Source organism: Calonectris borealis, chromosome W (assembly GCF_964195595.1).
Source record: "Calonectris borealis chromosome W, bCalBor7.hap1.2, whole genome shotgun sequence".
NCBI lineage: Eukaryota > Metazoa > Chordata > Aves > Procellariiformes > Procellariidae > Calonectris > Calonectris borealis.
This window is the reverse complement of record NC_134351.1, coordinates 1,335,767-1,362,475: the sequence shown is the minus strand read 5'-3', so window position 1 is coordinate 1,362,475 and position 26,709 is coordinate 1,335,767. Positions and strand designations below refer to the sequence as shown.

Below are 26,709 nucleotides of genomic sequence, written 5' to 3'. Positions count from 1 at the left end.
GAACACTTTCTGCTAAATAGCATATTTTTCATGAGAAGACAAAATACTAAGGCTGCTTATGAAGAAGTGTGTGCTATTAGAAATGAAGTTACTCAAAAGTAGAAAAGAGCTGTAGACAAAAACTAAGTACCCACTTAACTGTAACTACTATAATATTATTGTGTTACTTCTTAATCATTATCTGTATTTTAATATATGTGTTTTGAGCTTTTACGTCTGCCTGCAACCGACATGTTTAGCTTGTAGTTCTTGAAGAGTAAAGGCTTTATATGTTTATTTATAGTTATCCCTTAAATCATTTACCTTGGTGAAAGATCTGATGTAAGGGTGTTGCCATCAGTCTGCTTGATTGAATTGAGGTTTTTTTCCAACGAGTAAGCACCGCGAGTTTGTCACACATAGCGTTCAAGTGTATTTCATTTCTACAATACTCATACAGCTTTTTACTGTTGCTCTAGTTTATTGTAGACCGGCAGGTAAAGTCAAGAGTTCTGGTCCATCAAGGCATATTCTGAAATGACAGACCATACAAAAATATACATTTAATTATAAGCAATTATCTTTTGATTCTTTTTTCATGCTTCTTTATGCAGTGTCATAAGGAAAATATCTATATGCTCAATATCAATATCCTTGGAATTTGAATCGCTACAGTATGTATTTTAACATAGTATACTGCAGATTGTAGACCGTGAAAGCTGTCCTTTTTTTTGCTGAGCCTTTTACAGATTTTTGTGAAATTATAAAAGAAAACTAGTTATTTCTATTGACCTGAATATGGTTAGTATGACAGATCTAGTTTTGGGTCAAGTCTCTGGTTGAAGGTGCCTGAGACAGGATTACTACTGGTGGAAGAGCAGCCTGTCTGGAGCAGGGAGCATTAGCACAGGTTGGGGGTAAAAGGCTAACTGGAAATAGCCAAGAGGGAAGTAGGATGCTGGGAATGCCTTTAGCAGCAGGGGACGATGCAGGACTGGTCAAGAAACAACAATGAATAGAGGATGGACCCCTGGAAAAAAATAAAAATAAATTAATGAATGGGCTCAGTATACCCTGAAACACAGATTTCCCCAGCCTATACATCAGATCAGTGTTTTCTTCAGGAACGTATCCATCTCTTGGCTGTTAGAGACCACCTGGTTCTTTTTCTGCGAGCTTTAGCAATAGCATTGTTATAAACAATTATGTGTTATATCTGGGACAGCTTTCTGTCCCTTCAATGTCGTATGTTCCTTTCATGGGAAAGAGATTGAAGATGGAACGTTTTAATGCAGTAAGTTCCAAATTATGTGCGGCTTTTTGCTATGTGCTAGACTGTTGAGTTTTGAGGTTTTCAGAAAGCTATCCACTATGCTGTTAGTCTGATGGTAGTAACAATTTCATTTACAGAGAAAGGGTTTCTGTCATTAAAAGCAGTTGAGCTTTTAGAAAAAGTATCCTAAGTAAAGATGAAATTTTGGTCTACAACTGAACACAATTAGTTTTGTGTCGGTAGAATAAAAAAAAAAAAAAAAAAAAAAAGAAAAAAAGAGTTTTGAGACCATTTAAACTTAACCTTGTTTTAAAAATATGATGCAGCTTCTTTCTATAGTGGTCCTATTAAGGCTAATATTTATTGATTTGACTGCACAAAGTAATGCTGGTGTGCAGTGGTCAACAGGATTTTTTTCAGTTCAAATTGAGATTCACCAAATGCTTTCATTTATCCAAATAATTTTTTAAAAGGATCACTTTCACATCAGTCCTTTTAGAGGGTAAAGCATTTTAGCTTAGCTGGCTGAAAAGCACTGAAGTCTGTTTCTGGAAATACTTCAGTAATACACTACAGTGCCTCTTAAGCATTTAAAACACACACGCAGGAGTTATTTAGAAAATGGGGTCTATCTTCAAATGCACTGAAAATACGTGCAAGAACAGTCTTCCAATTAGTAGTATTTATTGCTATCTTTAATGCCTGAAAGGCTTTTCTGGATAACTAGAAGTATAGCAAACATTTTGCTTAAATAATTCACGACAATCAGCATTTCTTCCTAGTTGGGCATAAAATCTACTGGATTCAGTCAGCAACATTTTGCAATTCATCGTGATGGTAAATTGGCTTTTCCAAAAAAATTTTTTTTTATTTGTAATCTATTTGTATTTTCAGTGTAATTTTAGGATCCAAGATAGCATCTAAGTTTTATTTTAGAAATCCAAATATGTTTTTCCAATAAATAAAGGAAGAGCAAGATACTTTAAGAAAAAAAACAAAACAAAACACCAACAACATAGTACTGTTACATATTTGGAAACACAAATATTTGTCTTTATGTTTTAACACAAGTGCAGCAGCATCTATAGGGATAATAAAATAAGGACATGGCTGAGCACGTAACAGGGATAAATGGTCAAACGTCACCGATGCTGTGAAAAAGACAGCACTGTAGTGCATCACTACCTCTCCTGACAGATTTATTTACTTACAAAGAAAATGATGGAACAGCATAAGTAGACTGTCTTTAAAAATCCACTGAGTTTACTGTGTGGAGCTCTTTTGGACAATGCAGAACTTCAAGGAAGTAACTTTTAGGTTGCAGAAGTGTTCGCCTCAGAGCTGTGCAATATTACCTTAGTAATGGAAATAAATAACATATTGGGGCACAGCATCATATATATGTATATTTGGAAAATTGTATGGATTGCTCTTATAATCAACAGGGATAACTTCTAATCAACAGAAACTTCTAGCAAGTTTAGAATTAAATTAGTTCTAATTGATTCCCAGGGTAACTGTAGACGTTTCCAGACTTAGGCGGATGTCCTGCCGGTGGCGTTCGGCATTGCTTGTTGTAATAGGAATGCTGGGTTTGTTGCTGATGGTGCCACATACAACAAAAGATGACTCTTGCCATGAAGAGCTTACTCTAATCTCTGTTCCGCTAGCTTAGATAATACCGCCAACATCTTCAGCATTGCATAGTGTGGAATTTTTCCATGGCAATCACATTTTGTAACAATGACCTTATTCACATTAATATTGACAATGACACTTGCAAAGCACAAACCCATTCCTGGTTCTAATTAAACACTAATTTTTTTAAAACATTTTTTCCCCCTTCCATGAACTCTGAATGGCATGTCCAGCCACCTCGGCTGCAAAGACTGTGGAAGAATAGACTGCCTCGATTTTATAGATCCAAGGTTTTCAAAAATACACCTCTGTGTGTGTTAAATCCACACCTGGACCACTGCATTGGCCCGTGCTTCACCCAGTAGCGAGCTCAGCCGAACTGCTGCTGCAGTGCTTTGGTGGAAAAGAAGGTACATGTTGGAACTCATTTGGACCTTGCTTTTGCCGTTGTTTGAAGCAGCGGTGCCACATACGTGTGTGCAAGGTGGAAGCGGACGCAAGCCCTAAGTCTTCTGCTAGAGGGTTTGGTCTAATTCTGGGAGATTTGGAGGAGTTTTATGCAAGATACACAGCTCTCAGGGAGAGAGGGTTAGATGTCCTTGGAATGTCGTTCCGATCCTAGCGAACAGATTTCGAGCCCCTAATAAGGTGGATTACAAAATCTGTTGTCTGCTATTAAACAGTAAACAGTTTATGGTTTTTCTGTGCTTTGTTTTTAATAGCTATATGAAAATAAAATGTCGGTGGGTGGGAAATTCAAGGCACAGACTGCTGTGACTGCTCTTGTGCCTGCTCCTGGGAGGTAACACTGCCCTGAGGAGCAGAAACATAGCACTGACAACTCGCTCACGCTGGCTTGCTTGTAAAATGATAACACTCCAACAGGTGGCCTGACAGGTGACAAAGTTAAATACACTGTTACTGGACCGATTTTTCTGTTTTGGTATTTCCGTAAATAAAAACAGTAACAGATACAATTTTCATTCAATTCTACTTGAGCCAACATAAACATTTATCATTTATAGGAAACACTGTGATATAGCATAGTCAATTGCTGCATCAGGATAGTGGGGAATTGAATTGAAATGCAATTTATTCCGAAGGATCTGGCATTCCAAAAAGCTGGGAGATAGGGGATGTGGACTGCTTTAGCTACAGAGATAAGGCTTACTATTTGGTCCAGTCCATTTTCTCGTGCATGCTGCCATGACACGTTAACGCACAGAACGGGAGGAAATAATGGTCAGCCTTCTCCTTGTCCCTTGGTGATCCCTTGCACAGAGAGAGAAAGATCTGTTTTAAAATGTCTTGTGGCAGGGTAAGGCAATAAATAGATGCTTTAAAAATACTCTTTGTTTAGCTGTGTAACCAAAAGGAGTCTCAGTCAAGCAGACTCTTAGGTCTGGCTTGTGCATTGTACAGACGCTGTTATTTCTGATATGAGAGAGTTCCAGCAGTTATCTTAGTGCACATACAAAGGTTTATGTGGAAAATAAAATCTTGGAATGCTGCTGATAAATGTTCGTCAACTTGAAAATTTAATATTTTAAATCTCTTCTGTCAATATTCACAAATCTATTTTTGTGCATAATGAGTAGTATTTTTTAAGCAATAACTATCCTTTAACTGGCAAAGTCAGAAGCAAGAAATATTGCTAGATTAACTCATACTCTAAATTTAAAAATAGCTCTTTAATCAGTGACAGTATTTGTCTTTATTAAAGATTCAACAGTTATAAGGGCAGGGATTTGTTGTGATTCACCATCACTGCTGTTGAAGTGCAGCAGTACATGGAACGCATTTGCAGGCATTTTTAACTTCCAGCATTTTCTCATGTTTTGAGCACTTCTTATTTTACCCCCACTGTCTAGACTTTCTGATTTTGGTACCATCTAACTATTTGAAGTAGTTTTAAATTAGTTCCTAGGTGATGTATTATTTTTCTGTGTGTTACTACAACTTTTACTCAGAGGCTTATGCTGTAACAGAAGAAAATATTTCAACAAAATGTGAACTGAAAGTTGTGGACAGTCATCTGTTAAGTCATATATTATGCTTTTTTTCTTTTGTTAAATTTTTAATAATATATTGAGCTTCTGGACTAGTTTGGTGGTTTCTCTTCATTCTCTTTCTTACTGCTGGAGCTGGATTTCTTTGAAGCGGGAGCGACAGGTGCCGTTGCCCATTGCGTCCCTCCCGTTACCAGCCAGACTTCCACTGAAAATTTGGGGTGGAGTGGAGGTACACAACAAATGAAACCATCTGCCATCCCCAGCAAACAAGCCAGCGGCCCACTGTTCAGCACAATGAGGGTGCCAAAAGAGTCAGTCTCTGGACAAAGTTCCTGCTGGGTTTCTTTTAAGTAGGTTAGACTGAACCTGAGCACCTTCCACAAACCCTGTCACATACATTTTTGTATATCCAAAGCCCACCATAGAGAGATCAAAGTAGCTTTTAATTTGTATTTAATCACTCATTGGAAAACCATCTACCATATCATGCACTGACTATTGTGTAAAACACCAGAAAAGTGAGGTTTTATCATCTAAAGCAAACTTCATCCCTTTCAGATGCTAATTAAGAAAACAGAGAAAATACTCACTGACTCATCTCTGTCCCTTGGTCTTTTCTGTTACATTTAAAAATGGAATGTGAATATACAGACACAAGTTATTTAACATGTAAAAGTTAATTTTTAATGGAGTTTCCGTGTGTACTAACAGGAATTCTGAAGCACCTTGAGACATGTGTCTAATAGATAATTGTATACCAAGTTAATTGAGAATCTAGGTTCCTACAATTTGTAATTAGCTGTCTACAAGGAGGCATGAAATTATGGGTAAAATTCTGTTCCTTCTTTTTTTTTTAAGGAAACGTAATTCATGTAAAAACACAGGGTTTTTCAACAAAGCTGCATGTATCTGAAAAGATACAGGCATCTGCCAGTCAAGCAGATGTCGCCCAGTAAACGCCATTAAGAGCTCTGCTCTCTGCGAGGGGGTTATGGGCTTGACATCTGTCTGAATGGCATCTGTCAGCGTTGGGAAAGCGCTACATGTATTCATTAAGGAAGCGCTAATTCAAGAAAACGGGTTTGCTTGGGGGCTGGTGGGGTGGCTTCTAATTAATGGAGAAGTGTAGAGCAGTTCAGAGCACAGAGCTGTGGGCCGTGCTGAGGTGGCGGGTCCGTCCTCAGCCGGGCCTGGCAGCTGCGGGGGGAGCTGGGCAGGGGCTGCCAAGAGCCAGATACAAGCCGGGCTGCCAGTTTGTCTTTAGGTCTAATGTTTATATTGATGTAGAAATAACTAACACTTCTGAAATGACTGTAGATTTTAAAAAAAACAAATAAAAGTGCCTTGGCTGAAAAAGCTAGCAAACTTGAATAAAAATTTCAAAGTTATTTCCTTAACAAAAGGCAATAGGTTTTATGCTCTAACTTGGATTGCAGCATTGTTAAATATCTTTGTCCTCTGTGGGAAGCAACATCAGTTTTTCTTCAGCTTGTGGGCCACAGAGCTGAAAACAGAAAAACTTGGACACGTGTGCCAGCTTCACGGTGTTCAGCAGCTGCTTCTCTGCAGCTGGAAGGTGTTGCCAGCTGCTTCGGAAAGGGCGTGCAGAGCTGTGATTGCAGTTACCCCTGTGCTGCAGGTTTTGCGTAGTTGAGGACTAACAATTTAGAGCAGCTCGCCGTGGCCGGCCGGGGGGTGCAGGGCACAGCGCAGCCTCTCTTCCTACCTCCCACCAGGGCAGCTGGGGTAAAAACCTAGTAAAAACTTGGCAGACCTGCTGTGTCTAGAGGGTGGACGTTTCGGTGTGTTAATTAAGTTTAGCATGCTCTCTATGTATTTACACCATGATATATTATTCAGAGGCCACAACTTGTATCACAGGAGCAAGTAACTTCTAAAATTTAGAAGTATTTACCTCATCTCATCTATCACATATTCCAATGAAATCAGTATAATACTTGAAAGCTATACTTGCAGGCAGTGTGGTTTTGAAGACAGACTGTTAAACATCGATCTCTTTAGTGTAGCATGAGGAGCAGTCTTTAACATGCATTCATCTACAAATGCTTGGGTTTGTATTTGGAAAGATAATTTTTTTCATTTAGTTTTGTATACTTTCTGATATCTGTACTTATTTGATGGTATACAGCTTAATGCTAAGCTTTGCAGAGTGTATCTGAGTGGTATCAGTCCTTCCACCGTCTTATTTTGTGTGCGAAAGTGGGAAGTCGGCATCATTGTGTGCATTATACGTCAGTACTTTGTGAAAATCGATCTGGGACTCGTCTGAAATTCTTTTGTTGTTTTGGTGGCAGATGTCTTCTTCCAGCGTTGCGCAGTCTCCCTTTGTGCCGCAGTTACTCTGAAAAATCGTATTAACTTGGGAAAAGTTAGTTCTCTTTGTCTTAGAAAAACATTTATACCTTAATTGTACACTTCTGGCTGCTCATCTTCTCTCAGTGACGTTAGGCAGAAACACTTCAGCGTGATGTTTTCCTTAACTCAATCAATGACTTTTGAAAGATTGTTACAGTCAAAAGAAAATTATTTAGAAAAATCTCTTCAGGTGTAGAAGTGGAGTCTTAGAGGCACAGGTTATAAAAGCAGCGTATTAAAATGTGGGTTTTTTGTGAGAGTCCTCGTTTCTTTGTCTCTTTGTTCTCTTGCGTTTCTTTTTTGGTTAGCATTGCAACAAAAAACTTTGTAAAACTCATACTTTTTAGTTTTTCTTTTTTTTTTTCTTTTTTGGTTCTAATAATAGCATAATGATGTTAAAGTGTGTGGCAGGAATATGCTTAAATCTATACGATGTTTTCTTTGATGGTTTAGGCACAATAGCATCTAAACAGTTTCTGTTTTCTGTCGTTGCTGGGCGATGCATTTGGGACATGTCAAGGTCACCAGCTTTGGTACCGTTCTTAGCCAACTTCTTGACAGCAGTTTTTTGCCTAAAGAAAAGTCTATATTGTCACGTTTGTCTCACATTTGAAGAATGTCTCCAGCGGCACAGCAAGTCTTTGTGTTTTAGCGTTCAACAGAGGAGTTTTACTCCCCACATGGTACCTGAGGAGGCAGCGGGCAGGGAAGTCCCTTATGGCACGTGCCGCAGCCCTAGCAAGGAGTGCAGTGTCTCTGAGGCCTTTGGTAAGACACAGGTAATGCAGGTAACACCACTCCTGTGCTAGCTGTGGGATGTGCGACAGCATCGGTACAGCTCCTTCTAACGTCCGGCATTTCAGAAAGGTGGATGGTGACAAACAGTTGGAAATACCTCTCCGATTTCTCTTAATTTGCCTCAGTAAGTTTAAGCTTGATTACACGTGCTAAATATGACAGCGCTGGCAAGATCTAAGTGTCTTGGGTTACGTTAGCTTTAATCATGGACCAAACACTTCAAGAAGCTGTTCTGCTAATGTGCATAGTATTCACTGCTTTTAGCAGTATTTACTTGTGTAAATTAACCATTTGCCTATGGAAGACAGTTCTTACAAATGTCGCCATAAGAATTGCTGGAGTCCAGGAATCCCCATGTGGAAATTACTTCCTCAGAAGCTTATGCTGGTTATTATTACATGAATCATTTACTTGATGACCAGTGTATTGTTAAATATAATGTACGACTTCTTGACGATTTCCTTTAGTCTTGAAAGCAACTTCTGAAATTTGGGAAGGTTGTTTTGTTTAAGTTTACTGAACATCTGCGGTTTGAGATCACTGTCTTCTGTTTTCTACAACAAATGAGCCGGTTTCCATCTGTAATCCAGTAAGTTCATTGCAGAATATGAATTTACTGCATCAACAGCAGTAATAGCAATTCTGAAATTGCTGTGTTTACTACTTAGATATCTAAATGCTATTACCCTGAGGTTACACTAATTCCTGAGGCAATGAAGTGATGATGTAAAGCAAAGAACTGAAACCTCTGTGCTTTTTTAATTTACATTTTTGGATTTGCTGGTGAAAAATGATGATAAATTAGGTTTAAAATGTCAAGCCACAATTTCATTTATAATTACATATAGCTCATTAAAAGAATTAAACATGGGCAAAGTTTACTTGTGTGGGTACAGAACATCTTTTATAACTCAGAGTTAAACTGCTGGTGCCTTAGGGGCTGCTTTGACTCATGAAAGAAGAGATAAGGTCCGCATGGATGCAGCAGTCTCCTCACCTCTGGGTGCATAAGCCTTTCTTGTGTCGTCTGAACATGTTCTGTAACCCCGACAATATGTAGACTACATTTCTTGGGGTAATCCTTTCAGAGGTCCCCACTTCATCAATTTAAAACACATTTGCTCTGTGTACCGCTCTTGTGACTTTAATGCCTCATCACCTCCTCTGGCCTATTTTCCTTCTCAAAAATATCAGGTGTTGTCTCATCACTAAGTAAGTCTATGTTGGACTTCAAAAAGAAGAAAATATTTCTCTGCATTGAGGTCCCAGAACTCATTCCGGGCATCCAGTAGCACAATAACCTGCCGAGCCGAAATTGTTGACTAGCCAATTATTTGTGACAGCAGGACTGCAGTCTGTACCAGTCTGCATGGTATGCCAGGATCAGACCATAAATATTCACCGTAAAACCCCCATCCTTCACCTTCCTGCCCAAGGAAAGTCTAGTGTGGTCACCTGGACATAGCGAGTAGCTGTTGCATCTTATTTGCCCTAAACATTCATCTTTCTTGCATGAATCAAAGTGCTCTGCTTCTTTTTCCAGAAAATCCTCCTGGCCCATCTCTTTTTGTGCCGTGTAATGAGCTGCACTGCTCAAAGCAAGCAAGAGAGAGTCATAACAGCATGAGACTGGCAGTGCCTGTAGGACTCTCCTGGGCTTTGTCTCCCACGCTGTCTGTGCCACAGCCTGCGGCCAGCCTCTCCTCTCCCCTTCTCCAGCCCCCCAGAGCCTGAGCAGCCGCTGTAGCAGTGGCCTCTTTCTCCTGAGCTCTAGCTGGACTTCCTTCATGATACATGACAGCTTGGTTAAATGCAGACATGAAATGAGAGATGTAGCCATAACCACATCGTTTCCTTAGACGTGGTCACTTCCAGTGCTGAAAGAGTAAATTTTTGACACACTTAGTTTTGGTTACTTTTTTCCATCACTGGCAGATCTTTTTCACTACTTCTCAATAATTTTTTTGAAGGCGTGTTTTAGCTACGCGTAATTCTTCAGTTTTTATATGCAAACCATACTACTTCATGCAAGTTTTACAGGACCTGATGATAAGAAGAACATAAAAAATGGAGGGTTTTGACTGAGGTCAATGTTAAGTGGATAAGGGAGCTGTTCTGCAGTTTTAGATCGTGAATCTTCCCCCACTATGATACGAGCAATGAAAAACAAAAACTATACAAGGTACCAGGCTGACATTCAGAACAATAAACAGTGGGTACCAATCTGCACCTTTAGGCTCCTGATTTTGGTGTTCTGAATTTCCTTCCCTACCTCTTTCCAGTAACTGAAGGAAATTAGGGCCCTGGGTTGTCCTTCAGGTACCTAAAACACGATGCGAATTCCCCCAGGCTGTCTTGCTCCATGAGTGGGATTTGAAGGGAAGGTATTCTCCTTCAAGTCAAAATCTTGCATCATTTAACAAGTGAAGAATTGCGGCTGGTTGGACTAGCCATGTTTGAAAGCATCTTCTTGTAGTTAGTTACAAAAAGAGAAATTGTGTGCATTCACTTGTAATAATTCTAGACTTCACTGTTTGATATGTGTGTATATATATGCATTGTCTTAAGAAACCAGCTTGCCATGGTTAACTGTGTATTTTAAGCATAGGATTAGTCACAGCAAAGTTAGAGGATGTTATTCTTAAAATTAATTAGTTCTATTGATACATTTTAAAAATGGTGTTTCCTTAGTTTGTGGTTTTTCTAGGTAGACTGATGAAAACAACTTTTAAGTTCTGAAGACCCATTCCTGTGGGTGCTGTCCGATGTGATTTTATTCTAAACAAAAGTATTTTTCATGAAGACAGAGGTCTGGTATGAAATTTATAGCAGTTTTTTGTAATATGTTTTAATAGCAGCTGGTTTTATAGCATTCTATAGCATTTTTCTATACCTTCTTCTGGATAGTCAGTTTTCAAGCTACCAGGTTCAAAGCATTGGTTATCTACACAGTATATGAAAAACCTGATGGAAGTTTAAAAAATAAAAAAAGCAATACCTTATTGTATTGGAAATTGCTTGTTTTCACACTTCAGCTGTAGTTTGGACAGCTGTACCTATTCAAAAATAAAATATAATGCAAACATATCGAACTGTGTTAAAAGATTATAATTTCAATAGTAGTTTCTATATGCAAAAACTTTAATTTTACCTAATAATGTAAGAGAGAAGATGATTAAAGTTCATACATTTCAGTCTTTTACCAGTCTTTGCACTTTGATAAATAAATAGATCATCTAAGATTCAATAGGCCAATTGCAGCATATAATAGCTATTCAGAGGCAATTAAACTGCCTTTTTTCATGCCGGCATGTGAGCGTGCCCTTTCACAACCTTCAACTTGATTTGTGGTGATTCAAAATTAACTTAAAAGTCTTGTTTGCTGACAGCTTAAAGCTTAATTGACTGAAAGCCAAATAGAGTGTGTTCTGTGTTCAGCGCTGGAGCCCTCGATAAAGCCGTGTGTAAATCGTGTGCGCTGAAAGGCAGCGCCGGGTCCCTCCCTGCCTGTGCCAGGGTGGGAACCGCTCCGCAGCGTTGTGCATCGCACCGGCCCGGCCCTGGGGCTCCCCTGCAGGGCGTTCGGCTTCTGCAGGGCCGGCGCGGTTCTGGCACTGCCCTGGGGCTTCCTCCTTCCTTGCTGCCGCCTCTTGCTTCTGCACAAACCTGCACCTGCCTTTCACAGGGATGCTTGTTTTTCCAGTTCCTAGCTGTATCAGGTGATAGTGAATCAGAAAATGAGAATTAAGTCTTACGGGTTTCACTATTTGATTTAAATGATCCCACTGAAAGGTAAAGTCTACTACTGTTTGAATAGAATTTTTATGACTGTTAAAGAATATTGGTCTAAAGACTCTCTATATTGCTAAACAAGCAACAAATAAATATTAAAATATGTTTCACAGTATTAGTGGAATTCCTTTATATCCATAGGTGCAGGGGGAGATCTGAAATGTGTTTGTGTACCTATACTGTCGTAACAGGACATACCCGGAATTGACTGAGTTCAAAGGCTGTATGTGAGGGCTCTGGAATGGTGCTGAAAAGCACCTCCCTACGCGTTTCTTTGTGGGTCACATTGGGGGGAAAAAATCTGATTAATTATAACCCTCATCTCAGTCTAAATCCTCTTTGTTATGCTGCTAAAAGCTTTCCTTCTTACCTGAATATTTCTATATAGAAAAACTCGTTTTGTTGTGGGGTGCTGCTCAACACTACGTATCGTTCTTCCACTATAGTTCCCCAAGTGCAGATTTGGTGCCTTTGCAGCTGAAAGCTCCCCCACCCCCCAGGGATGGCTGATACGAAGCATCGTAGGAGGTGCCTGCAAATAAATATTTGGTGGTGGTTTTTTTGTGTTAGAGAATGTTCTTAAGGTCGTATTAAATCATTTCAAATTAAATAATGTCTTTAAGCAGTGCGAATGTATTTTAATCTGTCAAAATCAGAAAGGTCTTAAAAGCAAAGTACCCTAAATTGTCAGATATGATGAGATAGGTAAGAAAAATATGATGGCCTCACGTGTTTTTTTTCTCCTGTAAATTCTTGAAGTTCTGTTCACATGCAAGTCGAATTTTAATATGTAAACGTTGAAGAACATGGGTTCTGATATTGCTCTATTTCTTATCGATTTCTTGGCAAATCGTAGCTATCTAATTTCTTCTCCCTTCCTATTGATTTCCAATAGGAACAACATCTTTTCATAAAGCATCAGAAAAGTTGCCATTCGATTTCAAATAACTGTAATGTAAAATAGTTTTACTCTTAATGTTCCTTTCAATAAAATAATAATTATGCTTCAGAATGTGAAGTTCAGATCTGTACTGGTTTTATTGAAATCTTACCTATGTCTAGAGAGATCTGAAACTAACAATAAATTTCTTTAATTGTCTCTTATTAACAGCTTATTAAATGCTGTTGAAAAGATACATCTTATGTTTACATTTATCTGGCTTTAGTTATGTGCAAAGTATTTACTTCTAATACAAATATTTCTAATGCAGTCTGTCACTATGCTGTAATATTTGGTTTCCCCGACGGAATTACAAATTGTGTATAATTGAATGGTAGAGTTATTTAAATGCTCGGAGTTGTCATACATGTAGAAAGCTGTAAGACAGACATCACTGATTTTCATAAGGCTGCTGGGCTCCTGTAGAAAATGGGCTTTTCTACATAGAGTAGTACTGGAGCCACCATTCTAATCTGTTGCAGTTTACTGGAATTTTCTCTTCTGCTGTGCCGTTCCTTTTATGACGGAATATTTCACTGTGCTGCAGCATCTGGGAACACAAAATGGGTGAGGATGCTGCTCCCTTGCAGGGCTGAGAGCAGGGAAGTAGTCAAAGACAAAATGGATTCTCTGCTGTTCAGATGGGGAAATATCAGGCACGTTTTATTCAGTGCGACTTGCTGTTTTTAAAGCGCTGAGTTAGTGCATCAAAACTTCCATTATTAGAAGTGACTTGAAAGCGATTATGATCAAAATTTTGAAAAGGTATGATGAACATTTAAAATGCTTTTATTTATGACTCATTTGTGTAGACAGCAATGAAGAGAAATACAGATTTCTGGAAATTGCATCTAAAAATTGAAACAGCAAGGTTGGGGGACAATTAATACTTACATAACTGACGTCTGTGGTTTTCGGATGTGCTATGAAACAATCAAATGTCACTGTAGTAAAATTTACTCTCAAATTATTAAATACTTTGGGCTACATGGCTCACAACAGAATTAGATTAGTTTAAGATGATGCTTGCTTAGTCAAGCTTGTTGGTGAAAACACATGCATACTGAAGAGAACAGCTAATTTGTTTGCTTGCTCTTTGAAAGCAAACAGATATTTTCAGCACAGACTTCACAAAGCATTGGTGAAAAAAGGAACATTTATTGCTAAGAGAAAACAGGTTAACATCTATGCCTGTATATTCCAAAAATGAAATTTATCATTGTTTTCCTTGCTTCAGGTAACTATTAAATGTTTCTTGGGGTTTTATTAGTATGTTACAGACATACAGTGACTGACAACAGCAACCTCAGTGTTTGCAGTTACATAGATGAAACCAGTTTGCTGCTAGTTTCATATAGCCTCGTTATAAAGTAATAATTGGCACTCAAGTCAATGTTTCCTACTGCAAAAAAAGTTGCAGTGAGGCCAGTTAAGAATCTATAACTGTATGAAAGCAACTAATACGTTATCTCTCACTAGCTTTAATCTGAACACGTGAAGCAGCCTGGGATTTAGGCAATGCTATTCGGCTTTTCCAAGGTACAGAACGTTTTTGGTAAATCCTAAGTGCATGGGTAAACACAAACAGAGCCCTACTACACATTTGTCTTTTGTCTTGTTGCAAGATAAGGCCAAGTAACTTAAACGCTCATTTGTAGAATTTTTAGGGCGTGCTCAGTGCATGAAATAGGCTTGACAGGCTGGAAGGTGTGCAAGCACTGTGTTTGCAGTGGAGCGGTTGTTTCCAGGTGTGCTGGACCGAGGCAGCACGTTGTTCAAGAGCGGTGCGACCATCCCGAAGCGCTAATGAGCACGGAGGGGCTGTACTAATGCCTGGTGGATACCCAACAAGTTCAGGCATTGAGCTTTTTAGGAAGAATGAATGATGGCTAATGATTATTTAATGACAGATCTCTGGACTGAAAGGCACTTAGCACTCAGTGTGTACTGCAAAGCCTATTTCTCAGAGCTTCCGACAGGTTTATTTGGTCTCACCTTGAGTAGAGCAGTGCTGTATTGATTTCATTGGTGTGGATTTAAACACACTATTGCCTTAAAATAGCACCACCTATGCAGAAGAAAATCAGTGTCTTAACCCTTAAGGCTGCCAGTAGCTACTATGTAATGCTTTGATTGGAGGCTAACAGATTCCTGACAGGTTTCGTTACCCTGAAAACTACCAGTTTTAATTAACAAGTACATTGCCATTTTTCAGTAGCGCATGTTTCATACCGTGTGGATAAACTGTGGGCTCTGACCTCCCGGGGTGTCTGACCTGAGGTCGTTGGTGGGGTCAGATCCTTTGATTTGAGATAGGATCTTAAATGAAAGATTTAATGAAGATGAACTTTTTTTTTCCTCTAATTTTTTGTAAATCTCTTGGTGACTGCAACAGTCTCTTCTGAAAATAATATTCTGTACTCACCTAATAAATATTATTATTCACCAAGAGAGGTTTTATAATTCTCCTCTCTTTCAAAGTTGCTGCAGCTGGCTACCTGCATGAAACCATATCACACAGGCATCACACAGGTAATATATTACCAAAAAGTAAACCAGAAAAAGTCCTGCCTGTAATAATATAAAGCAATGTGACTTGCTGAGACTTAATAATTAAACTTCTCATTGATGTCCTATGAAATATTAGAAAAATAAAGTTTAAACACTTCCAATTTTTACCGTAGTAAGAATGCTCCATTATTTCAAATACTTTGCTGCAGACAGGAAAAGAAAATAACAAGACAGGCATTATCAAATAAATCAGCTCAGTGTGCCAATAGGGAGGAGACCTTTGGGGGAAGAAAAAAAAAAAGCAAAACAAACAAGCAAAAAACCCCGACACCCAAAACCCAGCTTTTGTTTTGATTCCAGAGCAATTCTTTTGCACGTCCTTGCCTAAATATATTTTCAAGTGGTGTTATCAAGTCCTCTGTCATTATCTAAATGTATACATATCTCTTTTTAAAACACATGTACCTTATTAGTAAGAATAATAAAAATGTGCAGGAAATTTTCACAAAATGTCTTGGTTTCTTCTTATGTGGCTCTCTTCCCTATCTAATCGTTTGAAAGCAGATATCTTTATAAAACAAAGCAAAAGATGTAATTTAAAAATGCTAATTGTTATGACACTAAAATGCCTGTACTTCTTTTCTTAAGCAAATTTAATTCAAACAGTGTGCATGTGAACTATATATAGATAATGCTGCAGTGTAGTTTGTTTTTAATCTTTTTATAGTTCTGGTCTCAATTATAGGAATAGTAAAAAGATTGATTACAAAATGTGTTATGTCTTAATGAGCAAGCTAGTGTTTAAAATCTATGTTTGATTCTCCATCTCATATGTGCTTCCTGGAACAGCCCAATATGAAGTACTAGGAAAACTGCAAAAATGAAAATGATAAAAAATGCTTAATACCGATAGAAGATAAATATTAGATTTCAGAGTTAGCGAACACAGATAAAGTCTCTAACCTGCCACTGTATTGCCAGATTTCTGTGTTGTGCCTAACCACCACACATTGACCGTCAAGTTGGAAGATAACTTTTTTTATGTGGGAGGAAAAAAAAAGTAGTTTCACAAAATACATGAGCTTTCTGTCTGCACTCATGTAAATCTCATAAATATATTGAAGACACTGGAGTTGCTTTGGTTTATAAGAGGTAAGGGTCACAACTTCGGGAATGTGTCAGTTCTCCGTACTTGCAGATATTTTTTCACTATCAATGAACAAAAGACTGAAAATAGAAATAAGTTGCTCCAAAGAAAAAGCTTTGTATATTGCCTCTTTCTTGTAAGTGGTAGGACAATGAGCGCCTAAGTTAAATCTTGACAAATGTAGCTTTAACTTTGGCACGCACTCGGCCGCACACGGTGTTGCCCGGGTGTATGTCCTTTCACAATTTTTCTTGATCCGTTGTTTCATCAGAAGAGGTCTTTCCATGGTATTTGGCACTATCTTTAGTACAAGCGTTCTGAGTGCATGTAGTGACTGAGGGAATAGGGAAGTACGTTGTGAGAACTTACCTTCTTGGGGGTGGGCTGACGGGGCTTCCTGGGAGAAGTTCCCAGTCTCCCATTGGCGTTGGCACTTCCAGGCAGAGGCTGTGCACAGTGGGGAAGAGTCAAAGAAAAGGTAGCCTTAGACACAGAGTTATTTTTCCTTCTATTGGACCAAATTTTCTCATGCCTATTGCATTTACACCCTGATAGTAGGAACAAATAATACTTATGAAAATCTAACTTGAATTACCAGAAGTGTATTTAGGAAAGACCACTTGTATGCGAAGGACCTGTGTCCAATATCCACGCTGTCTTTTTGGGATTTTGGGGTGTCGTGGGTTTTTGTTTGGTTTTTGTTGCTGCTGTGATGGGAAGGTGCTTAATTTTCTGAAAAAACAAGGTGGTTTTTCCAAACTAAGCCAAACTGTAGAGACGAGAAGAGACTGTATGGAGTCACTTAATATTTTTAAGTAATACATTGAGAGTAAGCGGTCAGGAGCTGAGTCGGGTGAGGCGGGTCAGACCCCCGTTCAGCATCGCGCAGGGGCTGCTGCCTCTCCCGACCCAGCGTATCCCTCGCCCCTTGCCGTTTCCCGGAGCACCCTTCTCTGCTGTGCCAGTGGAGGGAGCTGTGTATGTAGGAATGGCTAAACGCTCAAGCAATCAAAATACTTTTAATAATGTGAGGTTAGTAATGAGTAACCACAGTTTTCACAAGGTTAGATAAAATAGATTGTTTCCTGTCTTTCCTCATTTTCCTCGTGGTCCCTTTCTGTAACTGTTATTTCTTTATAATATGTTTCAGTTCTGATTCATTGTGCACTTTCTGGCTTTATAAGCTTTCAGGAGGTGCTGAAATTACTGTAATTATTCTTCTGTGTATAATCTTAAAAACTAGAAATGTAGGCAAACCCATAGCATGGCTTTGACTGGTTTAAGAATCCTGAACAATTAAAGGTAAGGATAAGTATCTCTCATAGCCACATTTAGTATATAGTTTTCTATATAGCTATATATATTTTTTTCTATAAAAGTTTTTAGCTATTTCCTTTTTAGGTCACAAGCAGAGCGTTACATAAATTTATCTACTGTAAGAAAATAGTACAATTGACATGAAGAAATATTTTAAATTATTGACAGACAAGATGAATGTAAGCAAAATTGCATTTCCCCCCCGTCACCCCCCCGTCGCTCTTGTGCGTTCTTTTATAATATACCATCTAGCACAGAGAAACGATTACACTTGCAAATGTGAACAGTTTCAGTGATTGTTGCCAATAAGTTCTGTCTCTACCACAGTTTGGTGTTTGTTCGCTTCCTCCCTGGCATCTGATGGAAGGACTGTGAGGAATCTCTGAATTTAACTAACTATATATTTTTTCAGGCCTGAAAGAGGGAAGAGAAGGAAGGATGATGGAAAACCTTATCCCAACCTGCCCAGTTACAAACCTCCCCTTCATAAATAAACAGAAAACTTGTCAAAAGAAATGCAGAGAGAGGGACCTGGCAGACAGGAGGGACAAGTGACGATGCTTTTCATGGAGTTCAGTTTGCAAGCTTTCACCTATAGATAGTGGATTCTGACTGTGTGCATTCAGTGCTGGGAAATATGAACTGTGACAAAAATCGAGAGGGCTTTGGTTGTTGGTTTTCTTTGTACCCTTAAAATACCAGGTTGGGATTAAAGGTCCGAGTTCTCTACCACATTTGATTCAAAGTACATCTGTGGTTTTGAGCAAATTATTTTATTCATTTCAAATACATTGTATGTTTTCAAAACACTGTATATTAACGGGCTTACTGCTGCCGAAAGCCCACAGACCCTTGCTGTGGTGTACCTGGTGCTGTGCATCTCTTCTGTATTTGAGCTCAGGTGAGGATTCTCTCTTGGCTGTCGGAGCATATCGCAATGGAAATGGGGCTACTGCAACATCTTTCCGAGGTTTTTCCACTTTAAAGAATTTTATGCACATTAGATGTGACTAAATCTCGGTGATTACCTTTACATTTAAATTATTGGATGTAATTACAACCCCATAATTAATGGTGTTGGGTCGTTATTCACCATGCTGTGACTGGGTGGCTCTCCGTGACAGTAGCCAGTTGATGGAGCAAGGCTGGGCACAGTTTTGGTGGGCCAGGGCTGCCAGAGGCCACCCTTCTCTGCTCAGAACCACCGCAGCAGCAACACATGTGCAGACGGTATGTTTGATAGTAATAAATGGGTCTGGCACCTACTTCTTCGAGGCTTTAATACCCGATACAATATGGGAGTACCATCAGTATGTGCTTAATAGCAGATATAAAGTATCTGGTAGCAGTCCATCTCTCATAAAACCGCCTTCAGCCTTAATTCAAATCCATTGATTCCTATTCCAGTTAAACCTGGAGAACTTAATTTGTCTTTTAATCCTTTTATTGTAAGCTAGGATAAAATTAATTTTACCCAAGAACTGTGCAAAGCCAATTAATATGATCTTTAGAGTTATTTAGTAAAGTGCTTCAAACTGCTGAATTTATCCTGACCTCATGGCTGCACTCTCTGACTGCTTTTTAAATGAAGTAATCAATATCTCACAGCCTTTTAAAGAATTTAAACTTCTGAAATATTTTACCTATATTTTAAGCACTTCATAAATATGTTTCGTGCTATCTGTAAAGCTGTCTCCTCTAAGCAATTTAATTGTGCATGTTTAATTCTCACAAACTGAGATATTTTGAAATATTTGATATGGTCATTTTGTCTAAAGAAAACCCAGCTGGGTAAATGCATGGACACTATAGGTTTCTCTTTTGGTGCGTGGATCTGGAATTCTGTTATTTTTACAACTAAAATGTAGAACGTTTTTGTCCTTTCACCAGTGTAGCTTCTGTTTTCCACATAGAGCTATTTGAGGTTATTAATTTTCTTACTGTGATAGGGTGATCAACCGTCCTGTCAAGAAAATGGATCTCTGTGTCACCCTTTAGCATGATTAAATGGAGGCACGTCGCTGTGAGAAAATACCAAATTTTCATGAGACAAATGAAACTGTAGAAAGGACTACTTTTATAGACATTATTTCATTTTAAAATCTCCCAAATGGCTGTCAGTTTACTTGTAGGAAATCATTACAATTAATTCTGTGTTTCTGCTAGTAATTTTAAAAAAAAAAAAAAGTAAAGGCAAAAATACTTAAGGTGGTTTTTTCCCTGTCATCTAGAGGTTTTGGGGAGGAATGTTGCTGGGGGTAGGGTTGAGAATTTTTGAATGTTTTGGGGGTTTTTTGCTTCGTTTTTTTTTTTTTTTTTAGTTTCTTGGGTTTGATTTTTTGAGTTAGAAAAATGCTGTGCTGCAGCAGTGAGCAGGAAAAAGACTCTCATATGCCAGATTGCTAATGAAACACTCTAAGAATATTTCCCACCCTGTTCTGGTTGGAATTTATTGTTCGGTTAACAAAGAGTTATCTCCTCGACATCTGGCTGCTGGAGTCGCGGGGTCAGCAGTAGGAATTAGCTCAGCTGCGAGTCTGCGCCGAGCGCCCAGCCCCGTGCCGCTGCAGGCCCGGGAGTTTTCCTGCTGGATCCCGTATTAATTGCAGACTAAACGTATGGCCGTGTGCTGTGCAACGACAGCGCTCGCCTCTGTCCCTGGGTGATGGAGGTGCAGGTTGAGACAGAGCCTGCGGATGCCCGCTAGTTTGGTATTTGCTGTTTAAAGTTGAAATGTGAAAGTTCTGTTGAATCAGACCCATAATTTGAAGGATGCTCTGAAATCTGTCCGTCGGGCTCTAATGAAGGGTTAACTTCATATTGCTGTAATCAAATGAAAGGTGGGCGGGGGAGGGCGCAGCGCACCGAGTGCCCCCGTGGTTTAATTTCCTACTGGAAGCAGCACATGTGTTCGCTCTTCCTTTCTTCCTCGCCTGGGAGCCGTGGCCGGCGCGGGCGGCGCGGCCGGGGTCAGCGCCTCGCCTATTGATCAGCATCCCGCGGTCTCCTGCTCCAGCATCTGCTCCGCTGCCTGCTCCCCACGCCTGCTGCAGCACATTAGAATAGAAATCCATAACCAGAGCTGTGCTCATCCAAGCAGGGGAAGAAACTAAATTAAATGGTATAAAACAATCTTGGATCAGGAGTTTGTGCCAATTCATCTTGATCTAAGATGTCACACCGGGCTCTGTCTGAGCACCTGGGCTAGAGGCGGCCGCAGGGACGGGGAAGGAGCCGCCATCAGTCATTCGCCGGCCGGCTGCGATGCCCTTCGGCGGGGGGCACCCCAGGAAACGGGGTGCGCTGGGCCATGGCGTGCGCGGCCATGCAGGAGCTGCCGTGCACCCGCTTGCGGCTCTTGTGTGCCCCGGGCGCTGGGGAAGAGAGGCTGCAGTAAGGTGTGACGTGCAAACGGGCTATATGCAAATGTTAATGAGAAACTGGTGTCTGCAGATGGCGGGAGCGGGATATGCGATTGCTAAACAAGTAAAACTGTTTCATTTTTTGTTTTGCCTGTTACAGTCCATTTTCATCCTTCTTTCTCTGAAGGCAGTTCCTATTGATTTTTTTTCTTTCTTTTTTTTTCTCCCCTACCATTGTTAAGCTTTCCGTTGTTTTTCTCTCCCTTTTGGCTGGCACATCGCTGTCACAGGCACAGCGTGGCTGCCTGAACAAGGATGATCTTCTAACACAGGTTCTAAAATGTGGTTAGCTTTCTTCTAGGTAACGTTCCGTTTCCTGTCGAGCCACATGAATGTCATTAGCAGAGAGAGACGTACAGTGCAACTCGCTAATTCACCCTTCATTAATCTACAAGCCCGATAAGTCTCATTCAGTGCCAGGTGGTGCCTTCCGACTTCTCGGCAAAGGTTTACCAGCGGTGTGCTGTAAGAAGGATTAAGACTTCATTATTTTTGTAGAATATATGGTAGGGCATTTCCTAGCATGCTGTGAATTAGTATTATAGGTAAAAGTGAACTGTACTTGTCAGAGTAAATGAATACAGTATTTTCATTCCAGTCAATTTCTTCTAAGGCTTTGTTTCTTTTCTCAAAAAAAAAAAAAAAAAATTTCATCTGCTTAGTGAAATTAAAAATTCCTGGGCTATATTAGACTAATGATGTAAATTTCAGTTTTATTTAAAATTCACTGTTTGTAAGAATGCTTGTTAAAATACCATACGTAACATTTTAGTGTACAAAAATACTAGTTTAGTTTAATGGCATATACTGTAAGCTGAAATTTAGTAAGAATCTGAATGTGATGATGGATCCTAAAACAAAAAGATGCTTTTATATAATACAAATAAGTTCTCCTAAAAAAATCCATCTTCTTTTTTAAAAAAAAAAAAATCACAACTTGTTACGCAAATGTAAAATTAACAAGAAGCAAACCAAAAATTGCCTTTCACAAAAAGTAGACAAACACAGAATTCCACAGGCCTTTTATCAGCTGAACAAATAAAACTATGAAATTAGACAGTTTTCTGGTGGCTCTCTTTTTCTCTGAGATCTTGACGGTTTTTAAAGGGTGGGTGTCATTCAAGACAGCTATTGCAATAGGTGGTATTTAGACTTTTATTGTGTGTTGTAGGTTTTGAGAAGTAAAATGGAATCATCTCCAGCAGCTGAAAACCCTGGTAAGGGCAGTAACAGTCCTGAAGATGTGATTTAAGTTAAACGGAAACCTCTTTTATTTGCTCTGGGAAGCACAATGTTTTTTGGAGTATTAAAGAACAATCCCTGCTTTTGATTTTTCTCATATTTCTTACTTTTCATTTCAGGTTGTCTGTCTGGTCTCCCACAAATGAAAAAGATATCTACATCCTATGAAGAGAGACGGAAGCAAGCCACGGCCATCGTCCTGCTGGGGGTGATCGGGGCAGAATTTGGAGCTGAAATCGAACCTCCAAAACTTCTCACTCGGCCGCGTAGTTCCAGTCAAATTCCCGAGGGATTTGGTTTGACTAGCGGTGGATCAAATTATTCCTTGGCAAGGCATACGTGTGAGTAACCCAGGATACTATTTTCCCTTGCTCTGGGCAGGTGTTATTTACATTTCAGTACCGGTTTGTTTAAAATATCCTTTCACTGGAAAAGATAAAGATCAGAAATTTTGAACATACAATAAGCAACACCACAATAAGAGGTTGCCAAGAAGTCAGTGCTGATAGAGTGGAACAGAGCGGTGGAGCTGGTGACTGGGTGTGGGGTTTGCAGTGATGCTGCTGGGAGGGAGGCGCTGACCGCGGAGGAGAACCAGTCTGGCTCTTTCTGGCCTCCGCCAGCACTTCTGCTGAAATTCTGACGTCCTTTATTCTCCTCCATTAAACCCAAATGCTTGCATTTAAGACTGCATTTATGTAATGTGTTCTTTTTTTTTTTAAATCCTGAAAACATTCCTCAGGCTAGTAGAGAGAGAGAGGGAGAGGACCGTCAGTGCTAGTCCTGCCTCTTCCATTGACTAATCTTAATTTTCAGCACTTGGAAGGTCTTGCCCTTGTTGGAGTCATTCCCCTTATAACTGAGCACTGGCAAGGTTGCTTACTTCACACATATACGTTTTGGGATGTGGATCAGTAGGCTATAGAAAAACGTACTTGGCGATGAGAAGAGATGAGGGCACAGGGAAGCATGCAAGATATCTGATGCAAAAATCAAAGACAGATACATTTAATAGAAAATGGTGGAATTCAGGGTGTGCTATATAAAGTGTAACATTCTGGTCCTTATTTTCTGGTCAAAATCAGTGCTGCAGTGTTGATGTAATTATCCTCAGTATGAGCAGTAAATGTGATCTTATCTAAGATGGTGATATATCTATGCATTGCCTACTGATGTTAATATTGCAAAATCTAGTAGAAGCAAATGCAACTACAGCGCCCTGGGTTCATACAATTATTTTGGCCGGATTCCTGAGCATGCTGGTATTTGTTTGTTTTATGTGGAGTCTGGCAAAAGTCCCCTTTGTCATCTCTGTAAGATCTCTCTGAAGCACTACAGACTCATTGCCAGTATTGCCTGAAAAAACATCCACTCTCTGGTTAGTGATAAAATAATTCCATAGCAGTGGATTTCTCCTCTTGCACTAGTTCAGTCTTCACCTGATGCCCAAGTGCCTCTGAAGGAAGAGTGAAAAAAACCAAATAATTGAAAACCAGCGTATTGTCTCAGCTCAAAGCTATTACTGGCGAGGACTGGTAGTAATGATAAAAGAGGGGGACTGTCCTTCCGTCTGGAGCCCTGGTTGCATGAGCTGCACGCTCCCTTCCAAAGTGCATCAAACCCAAAAATGATTCGGAGGAGCGCTGATTGTCTCAGAGTGGTATTCTGTCCATTTAGCACAAGAAGTCTTGAAGGCCTTGTCTGCCCCAGCGTGATTGAGGACATGTTCTGTATTGGTTTAATTTCTTATGTTCTGCTTTTGTGTATTGGAGAGTAGTCTCTCTCCCAGTCTCTGTATCAGGCTACAAAGACTTCTGGTCAGAAAAGGTGCAAAACTCATTCTGTTTTTTTCTACTCATTTTTTTACTCCAACTCATTTTCCTACAAAAATGTGCAGATAATGAGTTTCATAATGATGTTAAGTTTTATGTTTTTGTTTTAATGAAGTGCAGGGAAAGTGCTGCCTTTTTAGTTGCATGGTAATGTAATACCATAACAATAATAGGTAAACATAGCTTTATTACTGTACTAACAGATTAAACATATTGTAGACCATTCCCTTCTGTTGAGGCCTGTTGGCATGGGATAGTTTGCACCCATGCTGGTAAATTCCCTTAGCCTCCAGAAAAGGTGGTGGTGCGCAGCCTGCCCGCAGGGAATGGTCCATTGCCCACGCAGCCTGAGCCGTGCCCAGGAGTTGTGCGGGAGGGTGTTAGCTGGCAGGCAACAGCACTGAGCTAGCAGCCATTTCAACTAAATTGTGGAAGATCACGTTTAGAAGCTCAAGAACGCCGTAGAGCAGTGCTGAAGTCACTGGTGTAGGCACAACCTCTATCTTCCATGCAGTAGATGGTTGAAATTCATCTTCCATGAAGAGTGGTGTGTCTTCCACTGGTTTTTGAAAGGCAAAGGAAAGGCTGGTTGAGAGAGCATGAGCACAGCACAGTCCTCACATCTGAAACCTGTGCAGTCCTGGTTGTGACAGTGTGGATATGTAGGGTTGGCTCTGCAGCACTTCACAAACCAGCTCGTATTTCTGAGAAACCTAGGGAAACGTCTGTCATTTTTTTCAACTTCATACAACTCATTTGTAGATGCACTGCTTTCAATTTACAAAGGGCTATTCTGTCAGCCCTTTGCAAACTGAAATAAAAAGTCTGGCAGTTCTCTCCTTCCTCTTCTTTTACAGTTTCTTGCACGTATACAGAACCCTGCTTTAAATACTTGTATTTTTGATTTTTTTTTTTTAAACTGGGGTTATTGGGGGGATTTGGGGGTCTTTATTTGTTTTCTTGTATGTTCTGCATTATTGCCCAAACGGTATCAGGAAATGAAAGGATGGAGAAGACTTTCCCATGTCTCTGGATCAGCCAGCACAAGGGATTGTCTGTCCTCAAGTGGACAAAACAGGTTTTTTCCTGCTTTTCTGTTATAGTGTGAGGATGTCAGACTTGTTATCCTTCCAGACTCATATTTGGGCACAGGGTCAAAATAAGCTTTGTTGTCTTTTAGAGTTTCCTAAAATAAGAGGATGCTGACATCTTTATTAGACTCTAAGCAGTGCAGAGTGCTCTCTACATTGTTTGGAAGCTGTTGGTGAAGCAGAGATCAGCTTTGTCTTCTCCAGTCTTACAGTGGCACACTCCCCAAATGAAGTCAGCTTCATTTACGCTTCACTTCCAAAAGGCTATCGAGCCTAACGTTGTGTAATCTTCCATGGAAAAGAAGTCAGATCATTTCAATCAACAGTGCCTTGTCTTTGCCATTCTCACAGTTTGTACGGGTCTGATGTGAGCCTGGAGCTGGTGGTGTCACTTTGTCAGAAGCATGGCTGAGACACTTGGACCCATCTTTTATCCTCACAGGTTCTTTCCTCCAGTGTCTTTGTTTATCTATTAGCATGTTATTTTTGTTACATTAGGCTTAGCAGAGTTATAAACTTCCGCTTTGAATGCCTATTAATCATAATCTCAGAAACACTGCGCAACTGTCTTGCTGACTGATAAGTTGAAGTTCAGTCTTTAATGTAGATGAAGCTTGACATGTTAAATGCTGAAAACTTAGATCAAGGCCATAAAGTAATATTTGAAATGGATGAATAGCCAGAGGGAGATCAGAAATAAAGACTAGTTGGAGGGGAAAAAAAGAGGAGATAACTGGGTTATACTTTTGGTTGATGATGATCAAGTTTAGCAGTAAACTTGATCATCTTCATCACATTTTATGTAGAGCCCTTACTATAAGAATCTGCTGAAAGTCAGTACTGCTGTCTTGGTGGTGTGACCTGCCCTGAGGACAATGTCGTATTTGCACAGAGGTGAGAGGTTACTATTTTTCACATATTTTGCTCAAGTAGAGGAAGTTGAATTGGAAAACTTGGTCATAACAACAGTGTTCATTTCTTCAGATCTGGGCACATTTGCATGTGTGGAGGAGCTTGGGAAGTCTGAGGGGGAAGTTCAGGCTTTCCTCAGTGGCAGGAGTTAATTACCTGAGGGAGGGGAGTGAGGAAGCAGAGAACACTAATGAACTTTGGGGATAATGATTTGCATAAGGGTTTTAGAATCCTTTGAATTTGTATTTGGTAGGCCTGAAGTATTCTTAAGCTGTACTCTTTCAGGTGGGGAAAATTGGGGAAGTCTTTGGAAATTTCTGCAAGACGAACTCCTCTTCCTCTCAGATGAATTAGCTCATAATCTTGGCCATGTCCAAGTCCTGACATGCCAGTACCTCCGACAGCAGGTATGGTATTGGGAACAGCT

General features: G+C 39.8%; 1 protein-coding gene across 8 annotated transcripts in view; it reads left to right on the top strand.

The window, feature by feature from the left end:
- LOC142074917 (WD repeat-containing protein 7-like) overlaps positions 1 to 26,709 on the top strand; it is a 152,806-nt gene that overhangs the window by 56,699 nt on the left and 69,398 nt on the right. For all 8 annotated transcript variants that reach the window (XR_012670754.1, XR_012670758.1, XR_012670757.1 and 5 more), the window contains exon 20: positions 22,567 to 22,788. Coding sequence is in view for 2 of the 8 variants with exons in the window: in XM_075135916.1 (XP_074992017.1) it covers positions 22,567 to 22,788 (222 nt within the window). In the remaining 6 variants the exon portion in view is untranslated. The remainder of the gene's footprint in view (positions 1 to 22,566; positions 22,789 to 26,709) is intronic.